Here is a 10,576-nt window from a genome sequence, read left to right as displayed (position 1 = left end):
ATATTTTTGACACCGTCGGTTAATAGTTGCATTGTTTCTCTTTTCATACAAGAACATGGAAATTATCACCGTCCATAAAGATAATTAGGTATAGAACTGACCAAATTTATATTTAGTCCTAATGAATTGTGTAAAATCTTTTTGACATCGTCGGTCAACAGTTGCATTGTTTCTCTTTTCATAAAAAAACATGGAAATTATCACCGTCTATAAAGATAATTAGGTATAGAACTGATATTTGTTTTGAGAAGTAATGGGTTCCTCAACCAACGAACATTTCTATGATTTTTCACAGTAAAACAAGGAGGTTCAGTTTCAATGCTTATGACCCAGAAACAACTACCTGAAACCAAAACTTTCACATCTCCTCAAATTGTCAAAAAATAAAGACCTAGACTTCTCATTCCTTGAAGTCATCCTTGTCATCAATAGGTATTGGCCTGTTCCTCCAAAACACAGCAAGGCCACTCCCACCAAGCTGTAAAGGAGAGAGTGTGAATCAATAAGATTGTGAGTAGTAATTAAATTCCAAAGAATAATATAATACAAGGGTTTGCAGAAAATCAAAACAGTAAGTTTGAGCAAGTGCAAGAAAGATGATTACCGCCATGCAAACAACGCTAACAGCAGAAGGGACAGCAACAAGGGGATTTGTAAAGTGCTTCTGGGCAAGCAAAAACCCAAGTGCAGAGCTCTGAAGACACAAATGAAAGATAAACCAACATTACCAAGCTGCACATAAGTTTATCTACTAATACAACATCTTAGTCATAAACAGGTGATATGATTTGTTGTGGCATTGTGGAAATTTTATTCAACTCAATTAGGTATAGCACTTTCAGTTGCTAAACCACTATCTCTCATACACACACACACAATTGGCAACAGGAAACCAATAAAAGAATAGGAAAACAGTAACTCATCCATGCAAACAACACTAGGATGAACAGATTCTAAGATCAAATTTGAACATATTCTTGATGACTTGGCCATGTTCAGCATTAAGCATTATCCCCTGACAGCATTATGGTGCACCGTTGCACATAAAATGAGACTATTGGGCTTTTCGATAGTCCTCTTCTTATTTTCATTGGTCTGAGGTTATTCAAGGTTGAGGAATTTACTACTTTATTTTTAATGACTAATTGACCAATTTAACCTGCACCTGGCACACAAAGAACCTTTTTTATATTCAGCATTTCCATATCTCTGGGTTAAGAATAATTTGGGTGGCAGGGCCAAGATCCCCAGCCCACCAAAAATCATAAGGGATATTGGCATAAAGATAATCAGAAAATGTTTACCTGCATCCCACATTCTATAGAAATAGTACGAGACGTGGATTCACCAAATGATATTTTTGAAATCCAATAACCAAGAGCAAATGCAGCGGCGTGTAAGAAAGCCACTGGTAGTATTAATTGTGTTCCTTGAGCTTTTAAGACATCTGAAACTTGCCCAATCTTAAAAACATAAAATATCAAAGTAAGTTACTCCCCATGCGAAGCAACTATCAACATAATACTGAAATGGAATGCTAAAGCTGTAAAAATAACATAAAATTAACAGAATATTTTCAGATCTTACTGGGCTTGCACAGAGAAGGGTGGTGAGAACAACTCCAATCAAAGGTGTTAGAGTCACTATTTTCGAAGTGAATTTGGGGAAGAATTCATTTGCCAACACTGCCACAGAAAACAGAACTAAATCATATATGTACAGATGCCTTAACCCCTGAGATAAGCTTCATTGGTAGTAGAGAAATTGAAAATTCCTATGCAACTGACTACAGCATATAAATTCTAAACACCATTTAGTTACCTCCGATAATTGTTGGCACTAAAACGACTTGAAAGGTGCTAATTGCCAGACCCTGCAAAGATGGCAGGGCCACCAAAATCCAAGTTAAATTTCTGTATGGACTAGATATGTATAAATAATTTCCACCCCATATATTTCTCAAGTTCAGCTGAATAGGATGACAGTGATTCCGTGAACGTTGTTATATTTGTTTATAATGCAAATTTGCATTCACTTATGGTAAGAGATGAGTTTGGTTTGCCAACTTGTGAATTTATAGATGACATTTTACAACCTCATCTATACTCCAATAATGTTTGTTATATTTTGTTGATAAACATTACCATGCGATCAACAAATATGAACAATCAAGGTGGATAAAGTGACATTTGTTTCTAAACCATTGGCTGGTAAAATGTTAATTTCTAAGCTACAAGTGGGCAAAGTGCCACATTTTCCCAAGGCATCTGATTCACACCTGCATATTTTGATAGCAAGGTTTGATAGATGTATTGGCACGGACCTAAAGTGGGAAGGAAAAAAAATGCGACTTTCTAAACCATAGGTTGGCAAATCGAACTCGCCTCATCATATTAGAGGTGGGTAAAGTGTTGTTTCCCCTGAGGAATATTTTAAAAATCTTTAACTAAACGTTATTGATAGCCATTTTAGTCAGTCTGGAATATGAACTGGAAGACCCCTAACAGGACCATCAAACAGCTCTGTAACAGGACATTTTAAACAATTTGGCAGGTTCTCATTGCGAAGTGAACAAATATGTAATTGGGTTGTTAGAATTGGAAACCCCAAGGTGGTTCCACACCAGCCTCGGACAGTGCTAGCAGCAGATTGCAGTCTGGCCAGATGTCCACGTGACCAACAAAACAAAGGATATTGGTTTTTTTTTTTTAAGATCCAAACATTTGCTTCACACAAATCCAAGAATTATTTATTGGCGTATTTACCAATTACATCCAACTTACCACAGCATCAACTGGAACAAGCTGACCAGCCAGAAGCTTAGTGAGGAGTGGCGTCATAATAATAGCTCCAATGGTTGAACACCTACAGAAGTCCAGAATGATTATGAAGTTAAAAGTACCCACATATACTCTACAAATAATAAAATGAACTGTAAGATATACTTTCTGTTGTTATAATTAAATCCATTCAACTGTCGTCTTTTTTTTTTTTCCGATAAGTTAACTGTTGTTACTTGTTCAACATTATACTTCTCAAGTAACAACCATATAAATTGAGCGCTACAGAAGTACATTGGAGATTTTTACCATGTATATCCTTCACCAGCATCTTAACCTTCGTGTTCAAAAGCATGCTCAATATGGTTTCCTTTTTTCTCTGCTACAAATGTGCTTTGGTAAGTCATGCCAAGTAAAAAAGTTTTTAAATACTTTGTTTTGATTATTACTACGCAGAGATGCCACTTGTTTGATTTCCAAATGCACTGCGTCTGATGTCCATTAGAATGCAGTATCTAACTTTGATCTTCCATATAGATCCATACAATCAGGCCCTTGCTGCTACAGTATTTCATCTCTCTCTCTCTCTCTCTCACACACCACACACTCACAGACATCTGAGTGCTCAAAAATTATATTACAAGATTTAAAACAAATTTTAGACAATAAGAATTATTAAATGAGAAATTTAGTTACAAAATACTGAATAGATTACAAAATTATATCAAACGATTTATAAACCTTTAACAAAGAAAAACAATAAATATACCACCTTTTATCTTCTTTTTATACTCCTTGGGCTAATATATACACTTGGATCACTCATCTCAATGCTTGTCAAACGAAAAATTTGGTAAACATGGTGCAGAGACCTTTATTATGTCAAAGAGAGCTTAATAGCTTACTTCTGGAAGAAAGAAAAAAGGAGAGTTTTAAAAGCTAAATAAATAAAGAACCCGATTCAGGGCAAGTATCTTGAGTTTTCCCAGCTAAATGACACCAAGTAGTGTAGATATATATTTAAAGGTTCAGTATTATGGCCAATTCTGTGAATGAGCAAAAAACATAAAATGAAATTCAAGAGCAGCAAAAAATTGTCAGTCGGCTCAGGCCTATAAAGGTATTTGAACAGTTGAGCTTACGTCGTCATGAGAACAGAAAGTGCCACATTTCCCTTAGATATGTAAGTTGCAACATTTGATGCCTGACCTCCAGGGCAGCATGAGACCAAAATAAGACCAGTTGCAAGAGGTGCAGACAGTTTTAGAGTCTGAAAATCATAGAGATAAATTATCATAGCAATAAATTTCATCAAGGTTATTGTAATACATAATAACTACACTAGGAGTTTTTTCCAGATTACACAATACCATATATGTTAAGAGTTCTATTCTCAAAGATAAATTAGGCAAACCCAACACCCCTCCCCCTTTTAAGAAGATAGATTCTTTCTGGTTAGGATAAAAATGGACTCCATATTTATAAACATAATGTTTCTGTTATCTAGTTATCATGGATTTCAATACCTAAATGACACATTTAAAAAATAAAAAATAAAATAAGTCAACAAGCTGCTAAATGACATCCAAATGCTAACAATTTCGATGAAGTACCATTGCAATGACGAAGCCCAACATGGGTTTAATCAAGTATTGAGCAAGAAATCCTACGCCCACCTACAACAATAAAACTCAATAATATGATATTGGTAAAACAAAAAAGAGATCAAATTGAGAAAGTGAAAAAATAATTCTTACTGTCCATGGATTCCGCAAACAACGTCTGAAATCCTCAAATGTTAATGTCAATCCCATCGAAAGCATGAGGAAACCTAGGCCAAGCGTAAAAAGGTCTGTCTCCAACCATGTTACCTGTAGGAAGACCCCAAATTCAACTGATTAACCAACAGTCAATTTGTCATCCACCAAAGCAGCAGAAGAAGGGTAAGATATTACAGCAGCCGGCTTGTAGATGCCAATAATGGTGCCCAATATGACCTGTTAATGTCAGTAGATTTAGATTTTGAAAGGAATCCTTAGGAAAGATATATTTGAAATGCAAATAGAATAGGAAAAGTATGACACTTAAAAACATTGAAAAACAAAAATGAGCCAGAAACACAAGTTGTGCTGCCAAAATGTAACACGTACCCACAAAGGAAAAAGAGTCGTCAAAGTCTCAATTATTCTTTCGTACGTACTCATTCTGCTGGGGGTGCTACCAGGAACATCTCCAGATACATTTGTTGTGGCCTTGCACAAAACTTGAGATTTCCTAAATATAGGAGTAAAGAAATTATTGATAATATTAAGGATATACAGAGGGGTTGCACCAACAAGCCCATAAGAGTATGAAAAGATGATCCTATGATTATATTCTCCAGGAAGGCTTTGTTTGGTTATTTTCACAAACAACCAAAAACACTCAAAACTGTCACACCCACACCCACTGCACTTCTTCCACTTTGGCCTGTTCATATATGCTCGCTCTGTTTAAGCTAACATCAATTTAATTGAAGCCCGTAAACACACACTTCGTTTTAATGATACCTTGAAGTTTGAATGCTTAAAGAAGGGGTTGTAAGAGCAACTATTTGAGTCCATGGCTTGTTTCGAATTGCCAAACATCTTCTATTCTTAGCTTCAGGAAATCCACCTCTTGCATCTAACATCTCAAATCATTAGAAAAAAAAAAAAAATTGAAAAAAGAATTCAAAATTTGCAACTCAGCGACTAAATGCCACAACTAAGAATAACAAAAATGCTCTAAAGAAGTAATCTGCAGACTCCCCCAAAGTACCAAATTCCCAAACGAGAACTCAAAAGATTAGAAACCATGTGCCATACAAGCAAATAAACAGAACACCATAAGCAAACAATCCCAAACAAGCAAAAAATCAAACATACCCAGATTGGTTTGAAGCCTCCTAGCAGGAAAAGAAGAGCTCGGTCTGTACAAAGCGTCATGTGTCCCTAACTTACAGTCCTTGAGAACAAATCTAGACATGGACGCCATTGAGGCAAGCAAATAGCAGGCTCAATCAAAAGGAAGGGATCAAATGTGAACAGGGTTTTAATGCGGGAAGCGATAGGGGAAGTTTTCACAAGGGACATGGAGGTAGGTTCGCTCCGAAACTGACAAGTGGATATATGTGTCAGTCGTGGAAATCGATGCACCACACAAACACAACACGCTCTCCAATCTTTGGGTCATCCAAATGCTTTGCAAAACGAAACCAATTGCTTTTTGGTGATGGCGGCCGAAGTTGTCGTTTGTGCCGACTCCCAGTTTACATGGCCTACATAAATGGGGAGCTCCCATATCTTCTGAGAGATGTAGCTGTCTAAACAGAAAATGATAGCTTCGTACCCATAGAAAAGGAAATGAGTCCATGATCGATATCTAAATAGTTTCATATTTGGACTGTCATTCATAAAAATAAAAATAAAATGTTAGCCAAATTTCTATCTATAAATGGTATCTTTTTCTATAAGCTAATTATGGGATAATTTTGCAGTAGGATTTGGAACTGAGAAATGTTCTTTGCATTTTGATTTTCGTGTACAATTATGTTGAGTTGGCATTTTCTATTGAATATTTTTTTTTACTCCTTTTAATTAATAATAGATAAATATAACAAATGGTGATAGAAAAAGCATTGACCCAATCAGTAGTTTACTAAATTACCCAATTCAATAGTTTCTTTTATTTTTTTTAAAAAAAAACTTCACCTTACGTCATGAACTTTCACGCGATTTGACAAACTCTCTATAAACTTTCAAATCTTTTAATTTGGACTTCCGAACTTTCAATTGCTCTCAATGTGAACCCCTTTGTCAATTTTAGTCGTTAAAAATACCAAAAAAGACCAAAATATCCATGATTTTTGTTTTTTTAAATAAAAAAACATTTTGAAATTAAGGGTAAAGTTAGAATTTTATACAAAAGTCAGGGATATAAATGTCATGTAACGTTTAAAATCTGACGAAGGGTCCACATTGAGAGTAATTGAAAGTTTAGGGGTCTAAAATGAGAGATTTGAAAATTTTGGAGGTTTGTCAAATCATGTGAAAGTTTAAGGAGCTAAATTGAAGTTTCTCTTTATTTTTATTTTTGGTAATTTAAAGGAATTACGTGGACTTAAAAAAAAAAACTTGTACGATCATATTAATCTATGTTGTGAGGCGAGCACAAAAGGTAAAACGCTTCAGCCCAATGGGCCTGTCGACTGCGAGAAAGGAGCCGAATGCCAGTACAATAGTCAAGCATCGCACCTTGGACGGAAGAAACTTTCAGTAATGGGCCCATATTTCCAACGTTATACTCTTCAGCCCACTATCACTTGAGCTTACATGTAAATTTTATGAGCTCTAATACCATTTCCAATCTAACTATCTCATTATATATAATCAAATTAGAAGCCTCGTGTAAGAGAAGCTTGAGGTTTTTTGGGCCTGAGATTATGTCACATGCAAGCCTATAGTTTGGGGGGCTGCACCTTAAAAGTGGCAACTTTTTTCTTTCTTTCCTTTTTTTTTTTTTTTTTTTTTTTTTTCAATAAAATTTTTTGGAGGGGTTGAGAAATAATGCGACAAGTCCCTGGAGTTCCTCTAACAACGATGTGACTATTAAAATTACCATTGAATTTGTGATTGATCATTATTGAATTTTGATCAAATGGTGATTTTAATAGTCACATCATTCTTGGCGGAACTCAAGAAGAATACAAGAGGGACTTCTAGAATTACTCGGGGTTGGGACCCTATCTCCAACATTGATAACAACTGCGATATTTGAAATTGTCAATATAAATTTTGTCGTTAATAATTCTTAATTTATAGTATTTTTTGAGATAGAATTTAGGGTTTGAAAACAATAAGCTCACTAACAAAAATATATTTCGTAACACTAATGTTGCTGTGGACATTATTAGGAGTCTTATTAGAATTTGGATTAACAATTTTATTTGAAAAAACTTCACTTAACCTCTTTAAACTTTTATCGCTTTTGCAATCTATCTTCTAAAGTTTAAAAACTTTTAATTTAGCGTATTTAACTTAAAAAAAAAAAAATGCAATGTCACATTTTCATTAGAATTTTCTGTTAAATCTTAACGGAGGAAGTCAAAATACCCAATTCTTTTTTTCTTTCTTTTTTTAAAAAAAAAAGAAAGAAAGAAAGAAAAAACAAAAACTTTCTGGCCGAGCCGACCCGTGGGTTCCCTTTTTTTTTTTAGAATTTTAATTATTTAATTTTTAAATACAATGGTATAAGAGACATTTTACCATTACTCTATTTGATATGGGTGACACTGTAATTTATTTTTTTTATTTTTTTAAGTTGAATATAAATCGAGAGTTTTTAAAGGACAAAAGTTTTCTAAATAAAATATGTGATCCTTAAAGCTTATTATTTTATCTTATCGCCATTTTGACACGCCAACCCAACACATCACATTTTGGGTTTCAACCTTAATACGCATGTGCTTGTATTGTATGTGTTCAAATCAAGTTCTGGTCTGTTCATGGAACATTCAACGTACCTGTGTTTCAACAATTGCACTAGAGTCTAGAGATGTGGTCCAGTCTTTCATGCATGGACAGAAAACATGGAAGACTTGGAAAAAGTTCTCATCAACTCACAAATTAAAACCTCAAGTCAAATGTCAATCGCGAGTGGCTGGCATAAGACTTTTTGAAGCATTGTTTTGTTCTGATCACCAGCTATAACACTCTTGACATTCTTCCCTTTGGTTGCAGGCCATTGGCGGCTAAAATGAAAGGCTCTGTGTTGATGCAATATTTGTTATCTTGTGGTAAAGAGTGTTCAAACGTGTCTGCACCAATTGGAAGCAAGCTTTTGCTGTAGCAACAGCTCAGTGTAAAGAGGGCAAACATGTGGGATCAGGAAAGCAAAAAAAACCAGCCAAACTGGTTAAGGGGAGGGGGAGGCAGAGGACAAATGATTTTGCAGAGCATATTTCTGGTTGTTTTATAGCGGCGTGAGATGATTGGCGACAAAACAGTGATTTGCACATTTTGTATGAAAGGCAAAGCTCTCTAGAATTTGTTCATGTGCCGAAGGGGAAAAGATGCCCAGATAATTCCAAGCCACTTTTCTCTGCATTTTCTGTCTTTTCGTTGAAAAACTTGTAACAGCCAATCAACACTCATCATGCTATGCTTCCCCACTTTTCGTATTCCCTTCAATTCATAAACGTTAAAACTTGTGCCTCTTTTAGTTACTGAAATGCTGGGCTGCTCTGCTCGCTGCCATTGTGGGGAGTAGCTGCAAATCCAGAAAACAGAGGAAATAATTACTCTGTTTTCCTAATCCAGAGGACCAGAACCTCCCTTTATTAAAGAGAAATAAAGGGTGATGAGCATTCCAAGCTCATTTCCAGGGTATCTACATTTATAATATAAGAGCCTGCCAACTAGCACCGGGGCCTGGCTGAATTCTACCATGCATGTTGGGCTAGGCTGGAATTCATAAATCTATGTCTGAGCCTGGCCCTGGCCCTACCTTAAACTCTCAAAAGTAAGGATGACAATTCATCTTCGCATGTCTGGTTCGAACCGTGTTGAGACATAGTCACATAGGTATAAAACTATATAGGTTAACCAAAATTCGATCTATTAGATTAAATGAATCAAACTCCACATATCTAACTCAATAATTCTGTATTGGATTCGTATTGAATTTGCATATCGAATAAAAATTGATCAAATCTTTCAACTTTAACCCAATAAATTTGCATCGATAAAAACTGGTCGACATGATGAGATTGCCCAACTAAAATGTACCTTCAATTTAACCGAATATGGGTGCTCTCAACTCACCTGCCGACCCACAATTACAAAGCTTGGTTGGAAGTACGAGTGTGCCATCTTTATGGTGGACTAGGCAGTGGCGAGAGGTGACTGCTGTGGTTGCGGGGGCTTGATTAGAGGGCATTGGGTCAATCCTTGCAGATTTTTAACATATTTATATATACGTGGTCCATTTACCACCTTAATTGTAAGGCTTGTTTTTTAGAGCAGAGCATGGGGCCTTGAACAAGTAGGAGGGAGGGTACCTTCCTTGTTTCGGTCACATCTTTGTTGAAAGCCAAACCCTACACAAACTGGCTTTACCCTATCTTCAGTCAATATCAATGGTAAGAGGGGAACACCCCCCCTCCCTTTGTAGGACTACATAATTATTTTTAATTTAAAGCGCGTAATCAGTCTCTTTGATTACACTTACTGAAATCGGTAAGGTTGCTGATGGCCTCTACTACTACTAAGTCGTACCTTCCTTGTTTCGGTCACATCTTTGTTGAAAGCCAAACCCTACACAAACTGGCTTTACCCTATCTTCAGTCAATATCAATGGTAAGAGGGGAACACCCCCCCTCCCTTTGTAGGACTACATAATTATTTTTAATTTAAAGCGCGTAATCAGTCTCTTTGATTACACTTACTGAAATCGGTAAGGTTGCTGATGGCCTCTACTACTACTAAGTCTACAAACCTTCCAGACCACTGCAACTTTCGACACTGACATATTTAACCGACTTTATGGTTAGCTACGTTAAGGCATGTTTGGGTGTGCATTTAAGAAGTTTAAAGTGCGTTTAACACTTAAAAAGTCTATTTGAAGAAAAAAGTATTCATCTGATAAAAAATACTAAAAACGCTTTTAATGGTCAAAAAAATTTAAAAATTGCCAAAACGCACTTTTAACTTAAAAACTATATTTTTCAAACGCAACCCTAAATCGGCTTTTATGAGATGTTTATGATTGCGTTATAA

General features: G+C 35.7%; 1 protein-coding gene across 1 annotated transcript; it reads right to left on the bottom strand.

Annotated features, from left to right (window-relative positions):
* Window positions 1-210: 210 nt before the first annotated feature.
* LOC132165470 (sodium/pyruvate cotransporter BASS2, chloroplastic) lies at window positions 211-6,079 on the bottom strand. The gene is made up of 13 exons (XM_059576053.1): window positions 5,687-6,079; window positions 5,330-5,444; window positions 4,931-5,054; window positions 4,736-4,777; window positions 4,538-4,651; window positions 4,394-4,456; window positions 3,923-4,050; window positions 2,784-2,865; window positions 1,822-1,873; window positions 1,588-1,685; window positions 1,305-1,463; window positions 605-694; window positions 211-478 (listed from the first exon to the last, which is right to left on the bottom strand). Exons 1-13 carry the CDS (start codon window positions 5,793-5,795, stop codon window positions 401-403), a joined length of 1,254 nt encoding a protein of 417 aa, XP_059432036.1. The 5' UTR covers window positions 5,796-6,079; the 3' UTR covers window positions 211-400.
* Between the last annotated feature and the right edge of the window lie 4,497 nt (window positions 6,080-10,576).

Source organism: Corylus avellana, chromosome ca11, assembly GCF_901000735.1.
Source record: "Corylus avellana chromosome ca11, CavTom2PMs-1.0".
In the NCBI taxonomy this organism is placed as follows: Eukaryota; Viridiplantae; Streptophyta; class Magnoliopsida; order Fagales; family Betulaceae; genus Corylus; species Corylus avellana.
The sequence above is the reverse complement of the archived record's forward strand: the minus strand, read 5'-3'. Positions and strand labels throughout refer to the sequence as shown.

Bases quoted from the DNA above. Each gene is read 5' to 3' on its own strand.
- LOC132165470 (XM_059576053.1), bottom strand. From the start codon at position 5,795: ATGGCGTCCATGTCTAGATTTGTTCTCAAGGACTGTAAGTTAGGGACA. The intron at 5,445-5,686 runs GTATGTTTGATT...TTGAGATGTTAG, and splicing joins GAGGCTTCAAACCAATCTGG to ATGCAAGAGGTGGATTTCCT. The intron at 4,457-4,537 runs GTAAGAATTATT...TTATTGTTGTAG, and splicing joins GTTTGCGGAATCCATGGACA to GTGGGCGTAGGATTTCTTGC.